We start from the raw sequence: 25,438 nt of genomic DNA on the forward strand, positions 1-25,438 counted from the left end.
TCACAAAGAGCCAGACATGACTTAGCAACTAACAACAACAGCTTCAGTTTCTTGAAGTAAAGCCCGAAAGCCATAGCTGCCCTCTGCTTGCCCTTCAGTCCCATAGCGTCTTGCCTCTTCATACTCACAGTAAAAGCAGTGAGAGGGGTGTGTTTCTTTCTTCTGATTTTGCCGCAGTGTATTTCTCCCATCCTTATGGGCACGACTGAACTGTTTAAAGAATTTCCGTTAGCTGACCAACTAGGGACTTAGGAGAGTGACTGGTGAATCGTCTTCCTTCGTTTGGCATGCTCAGTGAAAGGGCTTTATGAACGCTGTTTCACAATGTAGAGCATTTCTGGGAGGGGAGAGACATCTGCTCTAAGATGGGGTAACAGAAGGTCAGCATTGCCGGTTGGGGTTATAACAGAAAGATTACAGGCAGAGAGTTTGCTAATGGACTTATTTGCCGTCTTCTGTCAAGTTCTTCCGGCTGCGCTGAATGACAGAACCATGGCTTGGTGATGAGAGCAGAGGTCAGTAGCCTGGAATTTCACCTGAGATTTAGCTTGAAAATGTCCAGGGGCCTTGGGTAAGTCATCTTGCCCTTGTCTGGCTTCCTGCTTCATCTGTAAATGTCGCTAGGGATGTAGCAAGTCATTCTCAGGACACAGTCAGTCTGGACAATAGCCCTGAGGTCTGGTGCTGTCTTGGGAAGTAGGGTGAAGTAGAATGAAGAAGCTGTTGGAACGTGCTTAAGAGGACAGGTTTTGAAATGATTCACACTCCGTTGTTCCACATTCTAGTTCTGCCCCTGGATGGCATGGTGGCCTTAGGAGAAAGGGAGGACATCTTTTGATTTTGTTTCTTTGTCTATAAAGTGGGAGCAACAGGAAAATTTAAGGACGTAGGGTTGTTCTGAGGATTCACAAGAGATTGAAGCACGTGACCCTGTATCCGCCACACAGTAAAAGAGAGCTAATTATTTTCCAAGTACCTCTCAGTCAGAACATCCTTTTTGAAAATTCTTTCCCCTTCAGCACATCCTCTTACTTGTTAGGCCAAATTGTGTTCTTTTCTTCCATTTTATTTGTTAATAAGCATTTACTGAGCACTTGCTCTGTGCTAGGGGCAGATACAAACATCACACCATCCTTGTCTACAAAGAGTTTGATTTTCAGAATCCCTAATTATGTTTCCTTCCATGGTGTGTGCATGCTCAGTCACTTCAGTTGTGTCCGACTCTTTGTAGCCCCATGGACTGTAGCCCGCCAGGCTCCTCTTTCCATGGGATTCTCCAGGCAAGAATACTGAAGTGGGTTGCCATGCCCTTCTCCAGGGGATCTTTCCAACCCAGGGGATCAAACCCTCGTCTCCTGCATTGCTGGCAGGCTCTTTACTGCTGAGCCACCAGGGAAGCTCTCCTCCCATGGTACTCGGAAGCTTTTGCCCCACTGATACTTAGGAAGTCAGCACCAAAACCCAGGTTTTTTTGGCTTCCCTTCAAATTTGTTTATTCCTTCCCTGCACCTCTGTTTGACTGGAAGGGAACCGAGGGAAGGGAGGGTGGAGAGCTGACAGGGTCCCTGTCACTTGATTCCCTGATTTATTTGGGTCTACAGCTGACAGGCCAGGTCAGCATTTCTGGTCAGAGGGGTTAATCACCAGATTTTAGGTGTTAGGAGGCCTCCATTACGGGTCAGTTGCCTAAGGTTTTTCTTCTCTGTTTCTGGTGTGGTTTGAAGTGTGAATCGATAGCCGAAAGCTTAGATTCTGTATCCAGAGCCAGATCCTCTCCATTGGGCTTGGCATCCCGTCTTCCACCTCTGTGACCCTCCTTTCCCATCTTCTTCCTACTCTAGCCTCCCTGGACAGATTGTTTTTTTTTATGTGAATCCCCCAGCACTCCCCCAGTATCGCAGCCCCTAATTTATGCTTAACATTTTCAGCTAAGGCCCCTGTCTCATCATGCTTGACAGTCAGCAAAGGTTAATGTATGTGTATTCTCCGGTACACAGAATAATTCTCTTCTTTACAATCTCTCATATACAGTAGCCTATAGTCATAAACACTTTGACCACAGCACTCCTAAACCAGAGGTGGAATTGTTACACATTGGGAAGAAAATGTGTGTTCCCTGTCAATCTGGACCCGGTCCCCCAAGCCCTTCCCTACACTGGCTTTCTAGACAATGAACCGTGTTTGGGTTACAGAAGAATAGGTGTGCCTCAGACCCTTGTCCATAGCCTGACTTGTTCCCAAGGCCGCCAAGTGCTTGTGTGAGGAGCCACATCAAAGTCCTTATTCTGTACATTTATATTTGTTTTTTCTTCTCCTCAAAGAGCTCAGAGTGCTCTGTCTCCCTCCCTCTTTCTCAGAGACTCTTCTGTATTTCTCATACCCGCAGAATATTCCTGATTGTGCAAAAGGAGGCTGGTGGTCTTAGTGTCATTTCTTATAATAACTCATAAAGTGGAGAGAGGTTCTGACTTTGCCCCAGATTTTGAATTTGATTTGCAGAGTCCAGATGAAATCCCAGGTCTTCCGATCTTAAAGCTCATACAGTCTTGGCCGGTGTCCAGATGTTATTTGAGCTGTAGAACTTGAAAGGCTGCTTACTTCCTTGTAGTATTTTACCACAGACTGTACACATTAAGTCAGGAATTTCAGGAAGTGTGGTAACTCTGAAAGATAATTTAAAGAGATATGAATTGCTGAGTCATGCAGAGGCTTCTTCCAAAAACAAGTGAGAGGCAGCATGGTTTTTTATATGCCTATGGTTTTTTATATCTTGAGACTTTAAATCAGTTTCCTGCCCTTTTTACCTTCTTAATCTCTTATTTCCTTCCACTAAATTGTTCTTAAAAATTATTGATTTGGCAAGTCAGTTTTTGCACTGAACATTTAGCCTGTTAATGAATTGTGAAGTAATTTGATGTCATTTTCCCTTTCTATAGTTTCACCTTTCGTGTCTTTCCCTATGCCGTAGTGTGACTCATTTGTTCTTTCCCTAAGGATCTGGAAATTAAACCATGTTATTGAGAAGAGAAGAAATAGAACAGTCTGATTATCTTTTACATCAGGTTATTCTGGGGAGGATATTCATGTAGATATATGAATATATTTATAATATAGGTATATTCCTATCCATATGTATGATTTTTATATAAATATATGCTTTTATTCATTCAGCAAAGTTTACTGGGAAAAGGAAATGGCAACCCACTCTAGTATTCTTGCCTGGAGAATCCCATGGATAGAGGAGCCTGGTGGGCTACAGTCTACAGGGTCGCAAAGAGTTAGACATGACTGAGTGACTACACTTACTTACTGAATGCTAGACTTATGAGCTGGGTTCTGGAAATCCCACAGACATGATCCCTTTGCCCTCTTGGAGCCTGCAGATGTGAAGGAGTCAAGCAAATGCGCGTAATTGCATATATGTGGTCATGTCTTTAATTATATGTGAGGAGGAAGTTTAACATGATGGTTAAACTCAGGCAGTTTGGGAGTTGGACCTGGTTGCCTATCTTAGCCACCTACCAGCTGATCAAGCTGGAGCAAGTCACTTAAATCCTCACGCAGCTTCCCCATCTGTAAGTGAGAAATAACAGTACCCCTTGTGGAGAGACTAAGAGATTTCAGTGAGGTACCACAAAGAAATTGTTTAGTGTAGTGAATGGTATGTAGTAAACACTTGATAAATCTTAATCATGACTAGTTTTTAATATGCAATGAAAATTTCAGTGAGCTGTGAAATGACAGCTCACTCTGAAATCTAATTCATGAAAGCTAGTTATTCTGGACCTTTTTAGGGATGTGGAAACAAGATAGGACATCTGGTAGCAGGCAACTATACACTTCTTTCTGTGGACAGTCTCTGCTTTATACACACTAAAAAAAGTAAACCCTGTTTCTAATGAAGTGACAGAATTGGACACTTAGCACTTGTCTACTTTCACAGTATACGAAGTAAAATCATGGAAGTAATCAAGTATTCTTTGCAGAAAATGTTTAACTAAAAATATGAGTTGGTATAAACTAATTGCTTATACTCTCTCATAACTTGCTAATGAGTTGTCACTGAAGAACACAGAACATTGTGAGTATAAGAGAATGTGATATATGAAATCCTTACGAAGACCGTAAACTGGTTTTGTCATTTCTCAAGTGCTTTAGAGCCTTATCTGTTTGCAGGCAGGACGGAACAGTTTCACAGCATCATTCGGAGAGAAGCAAGTGACTGAATGTGGAGTAGACCTTTCAGCAGATGTAGTCTGTACCCTGTGATCTTGGGTGCACTTTCACTGTCCCAGAAGCCACCTTTCTTTAGGATGGTGCTACTGTGTACCATAAGGGCTTCCCAAGTAACTCAGTGGTAAAGAATCTACCTGCTAGTGTAGGAGACGTGGGTTAAATCCCTGAGTCAAGAAGATCCCCTGGAGGAGGAAATGGCAACCCGCCCCAGTATTCATGCCTGGGAAATCCCATGGACGGAGGAGCCTGGCGGGCTACAGTCTATAAGATCACAAAGGGTCGGACACAACTTAGCGACTTAACAACAGCAGCTATATACTGTGCCTTGTTTAGGATGAAACAAACTGATTTCTCTGTTCTTCAGAACCAGCCCCTCCAGGACTGGATAGACTGTGAATGCTCTTTTGTGTAGTATGTTAGCATATTAAGCTTTCTGGAAGTAAAGAACTACTTGCATTATTGGATGACAAATTCTGTTTAGCAATGTACACTCTCAGCAGATGATGAGAAAGTTAGTTCTTGGTTGTGGAAATCCAGTGTGTTACTTGTTTTCTCTTAATAGTTGCTTCCTCTGTGTTTAGGTTGACAGGTTTTTAGCATTTAGTTGTTTTAGGGCCTTGTGTTGAAAAACTACCATGGATTTTCACAATTATTATGATGCATATCTCAAATAAAACATATGTATCTACCATTGTATAAGTCATAGAGTTAACCATTTTCTTGGGACTTTGCTGCTTTTTCTCTTCTCTTTCCTTCCTCTAGAAAAGTTGGATAGAGTAACTGTAGAAGCTGAAGTCCTTGGCCACCCCTTACCCACAAGGATGATGACTATTAAAAAAAATGGTGCAACTTCTTAGAAAAATAACATAGTGGTTCTTCAGAATGTTAAAAATAGAACTCTGTAATCCTACAATGCTACTTCTGGGTATATGCCACACAGAATTTTTCAACAATTATTTCATTTTAGTTTTTAAAATTGAAATATAGTTGATTTACAATATTGTTAGTTTCACGTGTACAGCAAACTGGTTCAGTTACATAATATATATTCTTTTTCAGATTCTTTCCCCTTACATAATAGGTTATTATGAAATATTGCATATAGTTCTCTGTGCTATACAGTGGGTCCCTGTTGATTTTCTGTTTTACATATAGTAGTGTGTCTGTGTTAATTGCAAACTCCTCATTTATTCCTCCTCCTGCTTTCCACTTTGGTAACCATAAATTTATTTTCTATGTCTGTGAGTCTGTTTTGTATATAAGTTCATTTGTATCTTTTTTTTTTTTTAAGATTCCACACGGAAGTGATATCATTTGTCTTCTTCTGTTTGACTTACTTCACTTAGTATGATAATGTCTAGGTCTATTCATTTTGCTGCAAATGGCATTATTTAACTCTTTCTTATGCTGAGTAATATGTGTGTATGTATCACATCTTCTTTATCCATTCATCTGTTGATGGACTTTTAGGTTCATTCCATATGACTGTTGGAGATAGTGCTGTTATTAACACTAGGGTATAATTTTTTTGTTTTTGTTTTTTTTCTTTTTTAAAAAGTCTTCTGTAAATCCTGAAATCTTTAACTTGGCTTTATTTATTTGTCATGCAGTTTGTGGGATCTTAGCTCCCCACCAGGAATTGAATCCAGGCCCACAACAGTGAAAGCACAGAGTCCTAACCACTAGACCACTAGGGAATTCCCCGAGTGTATTTTTTCAAATTATAGTTTTCTTCAGATACATACCAGCGAGTATGTGTTGGATCATTGGGATTGGTGGATCATATGATGGCTCTATTTTTAGTTTTTTAAGGAACCTCTACACTGTTCTCTGTAGTGGCTGCACCAATTTACATTTCCACCAACAGTGTAGGAGGGTACATTTTCCTCCACACCCTCTCCAGCATTTATTATTTGCGAACCTTTTGATGATGGCCATTCTGGATTGGTGTGAGGCCATTCTACTGCATCATAGCTTTGGTTTGCATTTCTCTGATAATTAACGATGTTGAACATCTTTTCATGTGTTTGACCATATGTATATATATCTCCTTTGGAGAAGTATCTATTTAGATCTTCTACCCACTTTTTGGTTGGGTTCTTTTTTTCTTTAAATATATTGAGCTGTATGAACTATTTGTGTATTTTGGCAATTAATCCCTTGTCAGTAGCATCATTTGCATTCTTTTGCATGTAGCTGTCTACCGCTTATTGAAGAGATTGTCTTTTGTTCAGTGTATCCTTGCCTTTGTCATAGATCAATTGCCTATGTAAGTATGGTTGTATTTCTGGGTTCTCGGTATTGTCCCATTGAACTGTGTCTGTTTTTGTGCCAGTACCATACTGTTCTGAGTACTGTAGCCTTGAAGTATCATCTAAAGTCAGGGAGCATGATTCCTCCAGCTCCCTTCTTTCTTTTCTAGATTGTTTTGGCTGTTCAGAGTCTTTTGTGTTTCTGTACGGTTTAAAAAAAAATTTACTTTAGTTCTGTGAAAAATGCCACAACACTTCGGACACCAGATGTGTAACTTTTTCCATGCCAGCTCCCTGGACACCATCTGGATAGCTTTTGTTCAGTTCAGTCTGATGCTGACCACATGGAGTGAGCTTAGACTCCAAGGTTTAAGGGCTCAATCCTGCAAGTCTGCCCCACATCAGATGCCAGTCCAAGTATTGGGTGCTCTGGGTGCCTGCACTTCTATCTGAGGTGGCTCCTAGGTCAGGATTCCCACAGTGCCCCCCTTTCAGATTTGATAATGTGCTAGAACAGTCCACAGATCCCTTTACTTACTATCACGGGTTTATAATAAAGGATACCAATGAACAGCCAGATGCAGAGATACACGGGAGAGGATCTGTGGGATCCAGGAGAGTCCTACGCACAGGAGCTTCTGTCCCTGTGACTGTGGGTTGTACCACCCTCCGAGCACATAAATGTGTTCACCAACTCAGGCTCTTCAGATCCCATTGTTTGGTTGTTTTATGGAGGTCTCGTTACATAGGTATAATAGATTCAACCCTTGGCCATTGGTGGTTAGGTTCAATCACCAGAACCCCTCCCCTCCCCGGAGATCTGTGACAGAAAGTGAAAGTTGCTCAGTTGTGTCTGACTCTTTGTGACCCCATGGACTAAACAGTCCTTGGAATTCTCCAGGCCAGAATATGGGAGTGGGTAGCCTTTCCCTTCTCCAGGGGATCTTCCTGACTCAGGGATGAACCCAGGTCTCCCCCATTACAGGCGGATTCTTTACCAGCTGAGCCACAAGGGAAGCCCCCAGAGATCAAGGGGTGGAGCTAAATGTTCTAACTTGCTAATTGCACCTGGATCTCTCTGCCTGACCAGGGCCCATCCAGAATTTACCTAGGCCCGCCCCCCCAGCTACCAGTCATCTTACTAGCACACAGAAGATACGAGTCACTCTGGAGAATCAGTACAAAGACCAAATACGTAATTTCCCATTGTACCACAGGGTTCTCTACTATCTTACTCTTTATTCAAACCTATCCCCCTTTTTTTGTTGAATCTCTACTTTTTAACCAAGAGCAATTATATAGAAACTTAAGTGCAAGGCATACATCCACTGGTTCAAATAATATTGACATCTATAGTCTCAGCCGCTGTTTAAGGCTTAAATGATAAAGCAGGGAATAGAGCAAAGTCTGTGGTGTCAAGGTGTCCTATTAGGAGAAGGAAAGCAATTTGTAATTTGTCACCAGTAGTAAGTGTTAGTGTATTTCATTTTTTCTTGCAGTGGGTCTGACACCACGTGTGTGTGTTTTTATCTGATATCAAATATTTAATTTTTCTGTAACATGAAAAAATTAATCTCTGGGTGTCCAGAGATTCAGTCCAGTTCTGATGCTTACTCCTGGAGTTATCACAGACACAATAGATTATGAACTCAATCCTACAAGTCTTCCAATACTTCATATGCCAGCTGAAAATGGGGTACCCAGGCTCCCCACACTTCTGCCTGGCAGAATGTGAATTTGGGGGTTCAGATGAGCCCTTCGCTCAGGCTTGGTAATTTACTAGAACAACTCACAGAACTTAGGAAAATACTTTACTTATGATTTCTGGGTTTAATTTAAAGTGTACAACTCAGAAGAGGCAACAAAAGAAAGATTCTCATCTTTCTCTTCCAAGGATCTCAGGAGCTCTGAGCCAGGAACTGGGGACAAAGACCAAATATTGGCATTTTGATACCACAGCAAGGAAGAAGGGGGACGTGTAGGGTAGGAGGAGAGAGAGTGGAGTGATGGAGAGAGAGTGGAGTGATGGAAGGTGGAGGAAGGGGTGTGATCTTTCAGGCTGTCTGGGGGCTTGTCATTTGACAGAGACAGTAAATGGAGTGTGAAGGCTGAGGGAAGATTCAGAAAGAACTGTAAGTGCAACGGACAATGATGTCATGAGGGACTCAAGAAAAGGGATAATGGGAAACAGACCAACATCATGTTGCCTTAGGAAGTAAGACCAGGGGACTTGCCTGCCGGTCCAGTGGCTCACACTGCAATCCCAGTGCAGGGGGCCTGCGTTTGATCCCTGGTCAGGGAACTAGATCTCACTTGCCACAGTTAAGTGTCCGCATGTCACAGCAAAAAGATCCTACATGCTCCAACTACCAAGAGTCTGCATGCTGCAACTAAGGTCCAGCGCAGCCAAATAGATAAATGACAAAGTATTAGAAAAAAAAAGAAGCAAATCGACACGCTATTGTGTGTGTACATAAAGACACTTTCTATGCACCTGACATTGTGACTTACTGAGATTTCATGGCACCTGTCATTTGTTCTGTAATGAAAGGAAGATGTTGGATTTCCTTGTTATCCCTTTATTTCTGAGGCATGCTTTCCCCTTGGAGGTATTTGAAAACCTTTCCAGTAATACACAAGGGAAGATGAGACCTTACAAAGTAGGTCTATGAAATGGAACAGGTTTTTCCATGGTTTGAGGCTGAGATTGAGATCCCCAAACCCCAGGGAATCTGAGCCAGAAACTACTGAAGGTATCCTCGGTATGTGAATGTCTGTTTAGATGGCAAGTGTTGCTACTTTAAATGTGTATTTATTCTTAAGTGAAAAAAGCAGATGCCTTATGCCAAGAGAAGTGCATTTGGAGAAGCACATCTAACAAGGGGCGTTATTTCAGCTCTATCCTGAAGCTGATGAATGTCTTTATTTTAAAAAAAATATGAACTCTCAACTCAGTTTCCCTTGGGCCTAGCTGTTTTCTTGCAGTGAACTTGTGAAATATGGAAGGGCTTGGGCTGTTCAAACTGTAACAGTAGAATGATTTCTTTAAAAATATGATACCACATCAGCTCTTAAGGGGCACGTGGCTGAGTGGTGAGTGGGAGCCTGGAACCAGATGGCCTGGGCTTGACCCCTGGCTCCTCCCATTACTAGCTGTGTTACACAGGAGAGGCAACTTAACCTCTCTGTCCTTTGAGTCTTCATCTGTAAGATGGCCCTGATAATGGGGTGTCTAAACATCCCTAGCCTGTGCTCATGCCTGGCACAGTTGTTCATAGCTGCCCTATTCACTCCCTAAGGTATCCTTATTTGGACAATTAATTATATAGTTGCCCTCCCAATAATAGAACCTACATCAGAATATCATTTTAAAAATTCAAAACAGTAAAACAATACCTGATTCTAATATGTGCTCAGTAAATATTAGCTGCTCTTATTAGCTGTTACAGTTGGAATCAGTGTTTTAAATAACCAGTTTTATGTATTATCCCCCAAAGGAAGAACTGTTACTGTAGTCCTTGGGCTATGAAAGGGACATATTTTTTTGGAGGATGGAGGACCACGGACACTGTGAGCGAGTTAATACCATGTTGAGAATTCTCTTCTTTTTTAACTGGGCGTGGGCGAAACAAGTAGCATGGAGGAAATGACTGTTTTCATTCATTTCTCTAACAGGGTAATCACCATACAGCGCATGCTGGTTTTACAGAGAAAATACTGCGGGGGTTGTTAATTTGGACTGTGTGTTTAATGTGCTATTCTTTCCAATCTGATCTCTAGTTTCCTTTCTTTGACCTTTCTCCGGGTGTCACCCTCGTTTTCCTCTCCTCATGCAACATCTAAAGCTAATTGCAGTCCCTTATGTTGCTCCTTGTGCTGGGGGTTGAATAAAATTACACATAACTGAAACAGCTTTATTTGAAGTACTGGTTTCAGCCACCCACTCTTAAAACCCCTTGTCACATTTGACATCAGGTAACTGAAGTGAATTTTGAGTTGTTTTTTTTTTTTACATTGTTTTTCACAAATGTGCCTTGGTCAGAGGTGCAGCTAGTCTGGAAGAGTCAAGCTGGATAAGCACAGGGGTGGGATGGATCTCGGCTTCTAGTCTTGTCACTTGCTAGCTGTGTGATCTGGATCTGTCCATTTATTCCATCTCTCTCAGCTTCACTATTCTTCATCCCTGGAATGGGGATCATGATACTTTCTGCTTCCCAAGACTTTTCTGAGGATCAAATGAAGGGAGAGATATTATGGTAGTATGTTCTAAGCAAATGTAGGCAGATTTCCTTTTTGAAAAGTATTTGTGTATTTGACTGCATCAGGTCTTAGCTGAAGCCTGTGGGCCTTCATCGCATCCTGCAGGCTCTTTACTTGGTGCACACAGGCTCTCGAGTGGCTGCACGTGGGCTTAGTTGTCCTGCAGCTTGTGAGATCTTAGTTCCCCAACCAGGGATGGAAGCCACGGCCCCTGCATTGCAAGGCTAGTCTTACCTGCTGGCCCACTAGGGAAGTCCCAGAGTTCCTTTCTTGAAAAACAGTTGAGGTGAATGGAAAGAAATTCCTTTTAGGAGACACACAAGCAGACACTAGAAGAAAAAGGTTAAAAAAACTGCTCCTGTTGGTGTGTTTCTGAACTGCCTATTGCTACAGTACTGGGTGATTTAACAAGGGCGTTGCTTTACCATGCATGAAGTGCTTCAAATCAGCAGTAAGATCATTTTTCTTTAATCCTGAACTTGAGAATGCCAAAATTAAGCCTATGGAAACCTGGATAATAAGATAGCTCAAAGGCTTGATGAGAAGTCAGGTGTGCAGAGAACCCAGCTTTTAGCCAGCCAGGGCAAGGATGGCTTAGCTCTCAAGGGAAGATGCACGCTTCTCAGGATCGGAAGGTGGAGAAAGAAACCTGTCCTTTTAAACTGCAAACCCCCTATAAAAAACTTCTGAGGAAACGTTTGACTCCTAACATTTGGGGGCTCTGAAAGTTTTTTCTTCTTTTAGCTTATTCTGATGTGTGCTTTCTCTCATTTAACTTAAAAATTGTTCTTATTATAGAAAATTTCAAACATGCAGAAGTTGAGAGAGTGGTGTATTAAATCCCCATGTCCTTCATACCTAGACTTAATAATTATCAGCTCATGGCTAATTTAGTTTCATCTGTATTTTCTTGCACTCATCCCTGCTCTCCTTCTCCCCTGGATTATTTGAAGTCGATTCCATATCTCTTAGTTTATTTAAAATACCAGCATTTAAAAATTTGTTTATTTTTATTAAAATAGCTTTAATGTGGTATAATTTGCATAAATGTGATATAATTTGCATAGGGTACAATTTGACCAGTTTATATATATAAATAAGTATATGTGTGTGTGCTGTGCACAGTCATGTCCGACTCTTTGCAGTCCCGTGAACTATAGCCTGCCAGGCTCCTCTGTCCATGGAATTTTCCAGGCACGAATACTGGAGTGGGTTGCCATATCCTTCTCCAGGGGATCTTCTTGACCCAAGGATCAAACCTTTGTCTCTTATAGCTTCTGCACTGGCAGGTGGATTCTTTACTGCTGTGCCACCTGAGTATAACTGTATATACTGATCAAAAAATAAATATATGTACACACGTATTCATGAAACCACTATAGTATAGATAGTGAACATAAGCATCACCCCAAAATTTCCTTATGCCCTTGGTAATGGCTCTACTTTGCCCATTCTGCCTCTAATACTCCAGCAATTGCTGATCTGCTTTCTGTCATAGTAGATTAATTTGTATTTTTTATGTTTTAGAGTTCTAGATAAATGGAATGTACAATATGTACCTATTTTTTTTTGGTCTAGCTTCTTTCACAGTGGCATAGTTTTTATTTATTTAACAAATACCATTGTGCTTCTGGTTGGTACCATTTTGGAAGTTGCAAGACCTCTTAGGAGACAGTTGTAATAGTCCAGGTAGAACATGGAGCAGGTGGTTTGGAGCAGGATGGTTACTATGGAGATGATAGCTGCCATCCATTAGAGATCTGCTTTGGAGGTAGAGCTCATCAGACCAGCTGGATGTGGGGGTGAGAGAGAGGGAGGAATCAAGAATTACTCCTCAGGATTCTTGCTTGAGCAGATGGGTAGGATGTAGTGAAATGGAGGGAGACTCTGAGAAATAGGCCTGACTCTGTCCTAATTTCATCCTTTACTGGGTGTCCATTGGTTTTTCACAGTTATTATTATTATCATTGGTTGATCTGAGGCAGTATCAAATCTGCAGATGAAAACAGTACTTAGTGTTTAAGATATTCACCAAATTGCTAGGTCTTCTCACAAATATTATTAAATACAGGCCAGCTGCCATTGTGAAATTGAAGATAGTGAATTTCAGTTTTCTCCTCAGGTGTTTGTGATGTCATTTGTACCAGGAAAGGGGAACAGAGAGTAGTGCAAAGTCAAATAATACTTTCACTATATATGTGTATGTGTATATAAGTAACCCAAATGTTTAGTTTTCACCTAAAAAGCAATAAATGTGCAAACAGGAAATTGATCAATACCAGGGAAAAAGATTAAGTAGAAACTGAGTGAGCACAGATACTGGATTTAACAAAGACTTAAAAGCAGCTATTATATTTAAAGGACTAAGGGAAAATATATTCAAGAATTGGTAGAAAATACTACATGAATCAACAAATAGAGGCTAACAACAGACAAATAAAAAAGATAAAAGAAGAACCATGTGAAATTTCTAGAATTGAGAATATAATAACTGAAATGAAGAGTTAACATGATAGCAGATTAGAAATGGTAGGATGCCTGAATCAGTGGACTTGAAGGTAAAGTCCAAAGAAAATTTCTAAACCAAAGAACAGAGAGGGGAAAAAAAAAACTTGAGACTGATCAACAGAGGCCTGTGTGATGGTATCAAACATTTGAACATGATTTTAACACATGTATAATAGGGGTCCCAGGTGGAGAAGGGAACAAGAACGGGACAAAACATTTTTGCAAGATTATCTAAATACCAAACTTGATGAAAATTATCTACAGATCCAAGAACTTCAGTGAACTTCAACCAGGATAAACACAAATGAGAAATATACCTAGACATGTCATAGTCACAGTGCTGAAAGACAAAATATTGAAAACAGCAAGATAAAAGTACCTTATCACATACAGGCCAACAATAGTGTGATTAGTGACTATTTTCTCATCAGAAACCATGGAAATCAGAAAATGGTAGAGTGATATAGTCAAGAGCCTGGGAAAAAAGAAACAAACTAAGACTTCTATATCTAGCAAAACTATCCTGTAAAAAATGAACATGAAGGAAGTCTGACTTTGGTTCTAGGAAAATGGAGTAGACATAGATTTCCTCTTCTTCCTACTAAATATGATGAAAACTCTGGACCCTATCTAGAAAAGGAGCATAAAAAGTCCCTGAAAGGTGTAAAGACAGCAGAGTAACTGCAGACCTTGGGCCCTAGGAACGACATGGTGGTGAATTCCATAGGTTTTTCTTTTTGCCCCATGTATCCCAGACTTGGAGCTGAAGAAACCACCAACCTCCAGATGCCAAGGGGTGTAAACAAAGTCTCAAGAAAAGCCTACTCTCTCTAGCCAAAGGAGCAAGCAGGAAACAGTCTAAAAACACAGTAGACTTCTAGTCAGTCTAAGACTTACTAAACCACCCTACTCCATGTAGGCGCCATAGAAAAACAACTGTTCTCCTGTGCCGGCACAGGCCAAGAGGGACCTCATGCACCCTCATCAGGCTGGTTGAGGTGCCATAATCTACCTGCCAGTGTGGTGTCAGAGCAGGCCAGGTGGGGTGCCAGGCCTTTCATCATTGGCTGGCAGTAATGAAGCCGACCCTTGCCATGGTGCAAGTGGATGTTGTATGGGGAGCCAGAGCTCTCATCTCCTCCAGCGGTAAGTGAAGAGTGTCCCTCCTGAGGTGACAGTGGAGACCAAGTGGGGAACCCGGACTTCTGCTTCCACCTGGCGGTAACGAGATGGCTGTCTCCTTTCCGCTGTCAGCGTGGTGCCAAAGAAAGCAGACTGAAACAGAATGTTTAAGTAAGAGCCAGAGGGACCTCCTCAGTGGCGCAGTGGATAAGAATCCTGCCAGCGCAGGGGACATGTGTCTGATCTCTGGTCTGGGAGAAACTAAACTAAACTAAACTAAACAACTAAAGCTGTGTGCCAATAGCACTGAGCCCACACTCTAGAGCATGCAAGCCATGACTGCTGAAACCTGTGCGCCTAGAGCCCGGTGCTCCACAATGGGAGAAGCCACCACAATGAGTGGAAGCCCATACAAAGCAATGAAGACCCAGCACAGCCAAAAACAAATAAATACGTAATTTAAAACATTAAAATGAAACTCAGTAGTACAATTATTTTGAAAAAAAGAGCCAGAGTCATGTAACATATAAACATTATCCAGGTTTCAACTGAATAATAAATGGTCATACCAAGAACCAGGGGAGACACCAAACTAGATGAAAGAAAGACAGCCAATAGATACTAACATGTTTGAAACAAATGCAAAAAGAGAATAGAAACTTCAGAAAGGAAATAGAAAATATAAATGGGAACTAAAGGCAAATTCTAGAACTTAAAAACAGAATAACCAAAATAAAAGCTTTGTGAATGGGTTCAGCAGCAAAATGAAAGGGACAGAGGGGGAAAAAATCAGTAAACTGGAAAAAAACCAAATTATTCAATCTAAATATTGGAGAGAAAATACAAAATGAGTAAATGATGTCTCAGGGAACTTTGTGATTGTTGAAAAAAAAATCATCTAAAATGTCTTGGGAGTCCCAGAGGATAGGGGAAAGAGCATGGGTTGAAAGGTTACCCAAAGAAATAATGGCTGAAACCTTCACCAATTTGGGAGGAGGCTTAAATCTGTAGTCAAGAGGCTAAGTGAATATTAAATAGGATCACCCCAAAGAAATCCATACCAAGACATACCATAATTAAACTTCTGAAAACCAGAGACAGAAAATCTTAAAAACAGTCAAAGAAAATCAGCACTTAACCTGTAGGGGATGAGCCAGTGTGAATGACACTGTGTGGGTTTCTCATCAGAGATCCTATTAAAGGGCAGAAGAAGTCACGCAATACTTTCCGCCTGTATTCCTTATGGTACATGCTAAGTCGCTTCATCATGTCTGACTCTCTGCGATGCTAAGGCCTGCAGCCCACCAGGCTCCTCTGTCCATGGGATTCTCCAGGCAAGAATACTGGAGTGGGTTGCCATGCCCTGCTCCAGGGGATCTTTCTGACCCAAGAATCAAATTTGGGTCTCCTGCATTGCAGGCGGATTCTTTACCCCAGAGCCACTGGGAAAGCCGCCATATTCCTTATAGACATGATTATTTTTTATGTGTCGAAAACTGCCAACCCAGAATCCTTTATCTAGTGAAATGTCTTTTAGGAATAAGAGGAAATCAAGACATTTTCAAATGAAGGAGAACTACAGAATCAGTCATCAGCAGACCTATCTTAAATGAATGTCTAAAGGAAGTTCCCTGAACAGAAAGGAAATGATTCAAGAAAGAATCTTTGAACACCAGGATGGGAGAAAGAACATAGTAGGAAAAATATGGGTACATATAGTAAGCTGTCCTCTCAAGATTTCCAAGTTTTGTTTGATGGTTGAAGCAGAAATTGTGATGTTGATGGGTTTCTAAATATGTTTGGAGGAAGTATTTAATGCAATTATAAACAGGGGAAGCTAAAGAGATATAAAGGGAGGTAAATTTTCTGTACTTCACTGGAATTGGTAAAATAATACCAGTAGACTAATATTTTATATCTTATCACAGTTTTGTATATGTATAAAGTAAGTATTATATATATTTAATACTTGTATAGCAATGTATACTATATAATATATATTTAAGTTATATGTTTAATGAATATACATATACTAAATATATATGTAAAACTGTGATTAAACATTGTAAGTGAATAAAAATGAATTTCTTTAGAGAAATCTTTCTGCAACAGGAAGACAGAAAAAAGAAAACAGACAAAAGCAACAACAAAATGACAGTCTTAAGTCCTAAAATATCAATAATTTCATTGAAAGCACAATGGTCTAAATATTAAAAGGCACATTGGCAATGTGGATTAAAATACATAACCTAACTATATACAGTTCTACAAAAAACTCACTTCAAACATAATGATATAGTAGATTGAAAACAAAATGATGGGAAAAGATGTTTTATGTAAACAGTAATCAGAAAACAGCAGGAATGGCAATTTTAATGTATAAAATAGACTTCAAAGCAAAGAAAATCATCAGAGTCAGGGAAGGACATTGTTTGGTGATAAAACAATCAATCCACCAAAAGGATGTAATAATACTAAACATGCATGCCCCAGTGAAAAGAGCTGAAACATATGAAGCAAGAACTGATAAAAATGAAAGGAAAAATTGACTAACCTGCAGTTTTAAGTGGAGGTGATAATGCTCCTTTCTCAGTGATCAGTAGTGTAACTAGATAGAAAATCAGCAAAGATACAGAAGAACTCAACACCATCATCGGCTTTCACGTGGGTTCTTATCTGTTTCTGAGCACAATCTCTGTGTTCATTGTGTATTTTTACTTAGATTCTTGAATACTGGTGGTGTAGATCATGCAGGCATGGCAGCCTCTCTTCTTACTCGGTATGTAGGCAGAAAGGTGAGGTATTCAGACACTACAGTCTGTAGCTCCTTTAAGTAATTTTAACCTGCTTCCCTGGTGACTCAGTGGTAAGAAATCCACCTTCAGTGCAGGAGACCCGGGTTTGATCCCTGGTCTGGGACAATCCCCTGGAGAAGAAAGTGACAGCCCACTCCAGTATTCTCTCCTGGAGAATTCCATGGACTGAGGAGCCTGGTGGGCTACCGTCCAAGGGTTGAGAAAGACTCAGACACTACTTAGCGACTAAACAACAACAGACTTGACCATGAGAGATGTTGTTAGTTTTGATTTATTGATCCTTTCTTCAGCAAAGAGAAATGGAGGCATTTCCCCCTTATAATAGTTTCCTAGAGCTGCTGTAACAAATTACCAGAAACTTGGTGGCTTGAAAAAACGAAAGTTTATTCTCTCACAGTTTTGGCGGCTAGAAGCCTGAGCCCAAGGTCCTGGCAGGGCCATAATTCCCTTCAGTCTCTAGAATCCTCCCTTGTCTCTTCCTAGCTTCTGGCAGTTCCCCGGAACCCTTGGCATTCTTTGGCTTGTAGCTCCATCACCCTAGTCTCTGCCCCCATCTTCACACGACCTTCTCTGTGTCCTTTCCTCCTGTTACAAGGACACCAGTCACTGGATTTAGAGCTCACCAAAATCCAGTATGACCTCATCTTAACTAACACAACATTTACAAATGTGCACATTCCCTATTTCCAAATTTGGTCATATGCTGAGGCTTTGGGTGACCATGAATGTGAAGGAGGGGGCTCTATTCAACTCATTACACACTGCTAGTAATGTTTCTGTTTTTTTGTTTGTTTTGCAAAGTGGTAAGCATTTCAAACAGATGTAGCTAATCCTGTAATCCTGCATCATGCTTTCTGGCAAAAATAGTTTTATTTCTAAAGATCGGCTGAGCAGTTACCTAGAGGACTGTATTAACTGCTGTAGTCTTACCAGCCTGGGGTGACTGTCATTAGGACTTGGGTGTCACTTTGTTGAATGTCATTTTTATTGATTGAGGATTTGGTTCATATGAGATGGTGATAAAAGGGAACTATTTTGTTCTCACTCCTTCCTGTTAGCAAATCAGCTCCTTCTTGTTCTTGGATCTAACTTGACAAAAGAATTGAATCTTGTGTGCCAGCATATGCTGTGAGCGACTTTAATCAGAATTTAGACTGTCATTTGGTACATTATAACCCAGCATGTGGAGAACCACCCGAAGCAGTGCAATGCAAGAATCCCCAAGCGAGAAATTTAATGTAGGAGAGAGTGGCCATTCTGTGGGATAACAGCACAGTTATAAATGCTTTCATCTCTGCTTCGGTGAATTCTGGGTGATTATGCTACTTTTATACAATAATAAACTCACCAAGTAGAGTCTGTGGTAATGGCTGTCAGATTCCAGATATTCCTGGAAAGGATACTGTGGTGTTAAGTCATTATTTTCAGATGTAGTTCTTCTCATTTATAGCTTGCCCATTTGTAATCAATAAAAGTTTAACAGTGTAACATAAAGCAGTTAAGGACATGGAAATAACATAAAGCAGTTAAGGGCATGGAAATAACATTGGCCTTGCAATGGAATGAAGGCTAGCCAGTGGCTTGGTCTTTGACAATTTTTTAAGTACCTGAAAATGCTTTGAAGGAGACATGAAGTTCTGCTCACAAGTTCTGCTCACAGTATGTTACTGTTTGCTAATCAGCGTGCTAGCTATGCTTGGAGAAAACATGGTTCTTTTAGGTTCTGCCACTTAGATCTGGGCCTTTGATAAGGAAAAGGAAAACTCAGATTCCATGTTGGCTCACACAGTAAAGAATCCACCTGCAATGCAGGAGACCTGGTTTGGACCCCTGGGTTGGGAAGATCCCCTGGAGAAGGGAATGGCAAACCCACTCCTGTATTCTTGCCTGGAGAATCCCATGGGCAGAGGAGCCTGGCGGGCTACAGTCCATGAGGATGAAAAGAGTTGAACACAACTGAGCAACTCACACTTGGAAAGAAAAAAGAAAACTGAGATGAGAAGCACTGTTCAGCCTTCTCTTATTTTCAGTAAACAAAGAGCAGGCAGCTGTATCATTGGTTGACTTTTTGCGTAACAAAGGAAAAGCAAAAAACTCATCCCTCTCAGACTTCCCAGATGTGGTTCTGGTTTGTAGGAGTTTACTGCCAGCTCTCAGATACTCTTTGCATGGCTAACCTCATCATGAGGCTTTTGACCCTGGCAACTAAAACTTTACAGCGTTCATTTCTATTGCAGTTTTTCCAAAGCCCTCCTTAGAAGAAATAGTCTTACATCTTGGCTTGCTCTTTCTGGCTTCAGTTCTCATTATAGTGGTAGCCACCATTCAGTTTCCTATACGCTTGGTCTCTAAGCTCTGGAACCAGGCTGTCTCAGGGTGAATCCTCATTCTGACACTTGTTCAATCTCAGAAGTTGTTACGGAAATCACATGAGTTAATACCTGCAAAATACTGAGAGTCCTACTTGGTTCATAATAAGCACTATATAAGTGTTTTTGAGAAAGATAAACTACATTCTTTGTCTTGATTGTGATGGTGGTTATATGATTATACATTTGTCAAAACTCATTAGAAGTGTGCATTTAAACGTTGTAAAAGTATAAGTTTATATAAATTATACCTCAGTAAACCTGACCTAAAGTTTTTTTAGAGAGAAAAATTATATCTATTTATTCAGTTAGGAAAGGGTTTATAAAGGTGTTTCACAGTAGGGTTTTAAAAACATAATTCAAAGAGGCTTGCCAGTCTAGGTCTGCAGGCCAGTTGTAATGCAGGATAAATTTGCCTGTCAGCGTGAGAAGCTGATGTAATAGATGTTGCCAGGCAGCCTCTTAGTCATCTAGGAAGGAAACACTGTAGGGTTTGGGTTGCTTAAGGTAGTCACAGAGTTCAGCAAAGAGTGGGAACTTGAGTTGGACCCCAGAGGATATAGGATTTGGAAGGCATTCGAGAAGGTGCATAGGTGCAAATGCAAGATCCAGGGACAGAAAAGCATGTGCCCCATTTAGGCAACTATGAGAGAGCTGGCTGGATTAAAATAAATGCTCTGACTGCGGATAGAGAAGGGAATGGCTACCCACTCCAGTATTCTTGCCTGGAGAATTCCCATGGACAGAGGACCCTGGTGGACTACAGTCCGTGGTGTTGCAAAAAGTCACACAGGACTGGGTGATTAACACACTCCCTCTCTCTTTCTGACCTTGGGGGGGCAGCTGTACTATCTGAACTAATGAGTTCTCTTCTTTTCATCCACAGAAAGGCCCCCCTTCTGGGAAAGACCGGGTGAAGAAAGGTGGATCCTACATGTGCCATAAAGTAAGTCAAGTCACTAACCTCTATTTTGGTGTTCTAACAGCAGGTTTATGGGTCCATTGTAATCATTAACCCCCAAATGTCCCATCCATGTCTATTAATACATCTCCATCAAAGCAAGAAAAGAAAGAAGTTTGGGCACAGGCATGGCAATAAGCGATGCAAGAAGCAGAGGTTATAAATGGTCTGTTGTCAACTGTATTCCATCTGTTTGTATTGTGACCCTTTGAGAGACCTTTGTTGTCCCACGAATCTGGGTGGACTATATACCTTTTCCAGCATGGAAGTCTGCAACCACACCCTTAATTTATTTGAGGCTCCAGTAATTTTTTTGGCTTCTCTATTGCTATTAAGGTAAGAATTATAGGTGGAGGGTAGATTGTGGTATATTGAAATGGAAACCTCCCAAGCGTTCTTGGTATATAGAATGTGCTTTGTAGAAAAAGCATTAATCTCGGAGAATGCTTTTTCTCTTTGGGCTATAATGTCAGTGTCAGAGACAGTTGTTCTTGGCTAGTAGAAGTGACTCAGTGTTTCATGAGTAGCCTTTTTTAAGGAGTTTAGAAATTGAATAGCACGCCTCTCCCTTTTTTTCTTTAAATCATGTATTTTTAGTGTCTCCAGCACTTCAACTTCTGTCTTTCTATCCCTATGCAAAGATGGCATTTCGCAGATTGTTCCTCCAAGGAGCATCCTATGATAATTCAGTCAGTCTAGGCAGTTAGAGACTTAAAATACCCTGTAATGGCTCCAAATTAAGTTATTAATTTGATAATGGAGGCATTGTCAAACTTTGCCTTAAAATAATGGTTCTCAAACTTTATTGCACATTAGAATCATCTGGGATCTATAAAAAGTACTGACGCCTGTTTCCTCACTCACCTCATCCTGATTTGATTTTTCTGTATTATGACCTGGGCATCAGGATTTTAAAGCTCTCAAGGTGATCATAACATACGTCAAAGTTTGGGAACCACTGGCCTAAAAAGACTCTTAAATTATGTGTATGAGCGAGTTCATAGGTGTGTGTGTCTTCTTCATTTCTTAGAATTTTTAATATAATCATTTAGATGGAATTTCATAGAGTTGATTCAGACTGTGCTTCACACCTACCTTTATAACAAGATGTAGACAAATTTATCTTTAAAATTCTAATTTTAATTTTAAATTGAAAGCACCGCCCTAGGTCATTCGAGTAGTTTAAAATGTTCACATACCCATCTGTCTGTAGTCCCAGATTTTTTTTCTCTGATTCAAGCTGTCACTGCAGGTGTATCTGAATCCACTTGCTGGGGAAATCAGACTTCCATGAAAAACAGATGACTCTCTTTTTGCACAGCAGTAGTTCAAAACTCTAGTTACCACCAGTTATGTCTATGACATATGGCACTTTTCTTAATTGATGATCCATTTACTCTATAAGAATTGAGGACCAAAAGATTTTTTCTTCACAGTTAAGTGGAGAAAATGAAACTTGTAAAAAACATTTCAAGTATGAACACCAAAATATTCCAGCGCCATACATATAAATGTGTCTACTTTACCATTTCATTTTGCTTGCTTATTTTAAATGTTTTAAATTTTTATGAGCTTCTTAGTTTATGCTTTTAAAATATCTTTTAACCTAATACATGCTTTTAATAAATACAGTTATATGGCAGAGTTGATTTTTGTATATTTGTGTTGTGTAACCTTGTTAAACTCATCTGTATTAGTAACGTTTTTGTAGATTCTATTGTATTTTCTACATAAGTGGTTATACCAACTGGGAGTGTAGACAGTTTTACTTCTTCCTTTTTAATATGGATATTTTTTTATTACTTTCTCTTGCTGTATTTCTCTCTGGCTAGAACCTCTAGTATATTGTTGAATAGGAGTGATAAGTACAGTCTTATCTAATTTTAGATCTTAGAGGAAAGACATTCAGCTTTTCAGAATTAGCTGTGATATAAGCTGTAGTGTTTTCAAAGCTGCCCTTTGCCAACTTGAGAAACTTTCCTTCTAGTCTTAGATTTTTGAGAGTTTTTATCAGAAATGGATGTGGATTTTGCCAGATGTTTCTTTGAGACTAATGAGATGTTTATGTGGTTTTTCTTTTTTATTCTGTTAATATGGTGAATTTATTTGTTTGTTGTTGATTAATCTCTGGGAGTTTGTGTCTTTTCAAGAAATTTATCCATTTCATCTGAGTTTATGAATTTATTCACATAATCTTTGCATTTTCACTTGCTGTTTAGACCATTTACATTTAACATGATTATTGTTATGGTTGGGTTTAAATTTGCCATCTTGAGATTTGTTTTTCTCTCTGTCTCATCTGTTCTTTTCCATTTGCTCTCTCTCTTGTTTTTTAAACTTTTTTGGATTAAGCTTTTTAATCACTTCATTGTCTCTTCTTTGGCTTATTAGCTTTAACTCTTTGTTTTAAAATTTTTGTGGTTGATTTAGAGTTTATATTACACATCTGTAACTTTTCTTAGTCATCCTGAAGGATAAGTTTTAATTTAGTCAGGATCAGAGGGGTGGAGAGAGTGTTCCAGAAGAGAGAACAGCAGAGTGGGCAAAATTGAGTGGGAACCCAAGATTTTCCAGAGAGAAATGGCAGCTCTAGGATCTCAGTCAAATTAATTGTAAATGATGTAGGTATTTAACCTCAGTCTGGTTATTTTGGTGAGGTCAAGGAAATAGCACAGTGTTGATTGCGAATTACTTTCAGAGTGCTTATCTTTCCACTAGATTAAGAGTAACAGCTTTAACTGCCACGAGGTATAGTAAGTGCATTAAACTGTGGAGTCTAGAATTAGATCTGGGTTGCAATTCTGTAACTTCTCTTTGCTAGTCTTTGCCTGTAACCTTAGACAAATTACTTAACCTTTTTAAACCTCAGTTTTCACATTTGTAAAATGTGCATCATAATTGCAGCTACTGTAAGTGAGGTTCTTATGAGGAACAAATGTACCAAACAAATGTATACACACACATACCTAGCTCATGGTAAAGACTTAGTAACTTAGTTGCTGCTAATACCATCATTCTTTGTTTTTTTGTTTTTTAAAACAACAGAAATTTATGTTCTCACAGTTCTGGAGGCTAGAAGTGCAAGATTCAGGTGTTACCAGTCTGTTTTCTTGAGGTCTCACTCCTTGGTTCAAAGATGGCAGCCTTCTGTCTGTGTTCTTGCAAGGTCTCACCTCCATGCATGCAGGGCTCTTCATCTCTTAATCTCCTCTTCTTAGAAGAATGCCACTCAGATTGAATGAAGGCCCATCCTAACAGCTTACTTTTAATGTAATTATCACCTTAAAGTCACGCTTCCAAATCACAATCACATTCTGGTTCCAAATCACAGTCACCAGAGGTTAGGGCTTCATGCATAAGAACTTGGAGGACATAATTCTTTCCAAAACAATGCCATCATTTTTAATCATCATCTTTATTAAGGTTGTCTCCTCTCCATCTTCTCTTCTGAATAAAGAACCAGCGAATGAACTGGTAACTAGATAGGCAGAATTCTAGAAATAATTCTTACGGCAAAGGTGAAAATCAGTAAAAGAAAGAAAATCAATAAAAAGAAAAAAGAATAGTTAATTCATTTTGAAAAAAAATCACCTTAATTAGAAGGTGACTTATTTTTGATCATTATCAGGGCCAGTCTGCATGACTAAAGTAAGGTCTGATGATTATTTCTGACTTTTTGAGAGTCCGTCCAATGTATGGCTTCAGTAAGGATAAGAGAGCACAGAAGAGCAACTGTGAGTCAATGTGGTGTTAACAGCAGATTCTAGAACGGGTTTGAAGAAACTCTAATCCTAGATTCATGGTCATAAGCCATGTGATCTTAGGAACACCATTACCTTGCCTGTGCCTCATTTTTTCCTTTGTGTATATGAGGCACAGATAATACCTACCTCAGGATTATTGGAAGGATTAAGTCACTTAACCCATGTGAAGATTCTAGAACAGTTCACATAGTAAGTACTCAAGAAATAGTTGTTTTTGACGTTGTTAGATTAATTCCCGTGACATCTTTAGCCCAACCCACAACATGGAGGAAATTCTTACTCTCTGCCCCCACAACCCCACCATTTTACACCAAGATTACTAGCAAAAGGAGTTGATCAGGTGTATTGACAAGGGCAGTGGATGGGAAATTGAGAGACCTGGGTTCTACTGTGTCATTTTTCTATAATCATTTTGTTCCTAATGAGCTACAGATACCTCAAAACTATTCTTTATACCTAAAACTCTTCCTTTCATGAAAGCCATATTCCCATCCCACTTGACTCCAGCGCCCCGAGGCTAGTAAGCCTTTGTCTTAAATGGATTGTTCTTGAATCCATGCTCAGGTGCTTAGTGCAGCTATCCAGATCAGTTTCACACAGTAATTAGCTATTTTGATGAAATGGGGCTAAAACAAGTCCTCACCACTACCTCTGTTCTTAATTAATAAAATGACCTATATTTTAGCCACTCAAAGTCCTAACATCATTAATAGCCATTTTTGGTGCTAAAAGTAGAGTTGGGAAAAAAAAGAAAGAGCAATGAGGACATATGAAATCAGGCCATTTTCCTTTTTAGTTATGTATTTCATTAGTTGCCCATTACTAGAATTTAAAATGAAGTACTTATTATTAAAAAGTGTTTGCTGAGTGAATGAGTACATTTAAAATGCAATGATAATGTGAATTGACTGTTTTCTCATGTGATCGTCCTGACCTTTTCAACAGTAACTTTAGTAGTGAGACTTGCTTTTTAGGGTTTAGTTCTTTATCATTTAGGTAAATGGAAGAGTTTAGGTATTGCTGTGATCCAGTGGAAGAGTAGCTGTTTTTATCACTTATTTGAAGCTTTTTTTGTTATGTAAGCAAAACATTTTCATTGCATAAAAATTAGAAAATAAATAATAAACATAAAAATGAAAACAATAATTTA

The 25,438-nt window shown here is 39.8% G+C and overlaps 1 protein-coding gene across 2 annotated transcripts in view; it reads left to right on the forward strand.

The window, feature by feature from the left end:
- The window catches only part of SUMF1 (sulfatase modifying factor 1), an 86,826-nt gene that overhangs the window by 54,082 nt on the left and 7,306 nt on the right, over positions 1-25,438 (forward strand). For both annotated transcript variants that reach the window (XM_065933266.1, XM_065933265.1), the window contains one exon: positions 20,450-20,509. In XM_065933266.1, coding sequence (XP_065789338.1) covers positions 20,450-20,509 — 60 coding nt within the window. The remainder of the gene's footprint in view (positions 1-20,449; positions 20,510-25,438) is intronic.

This window comes from Muntiacus reevesi, chromosome 4, assembly GCF_963930625.1.
Source record: "Muntiacus reevesi chromosome 4, mMunRee1.1, whole genome shotgun sequence".
NCBI lineage: Eukaryota > Metazoa > Chordata > Mammalia > Artiodactyla > Cervidae > Muntiacus > Muntiacus reevesi.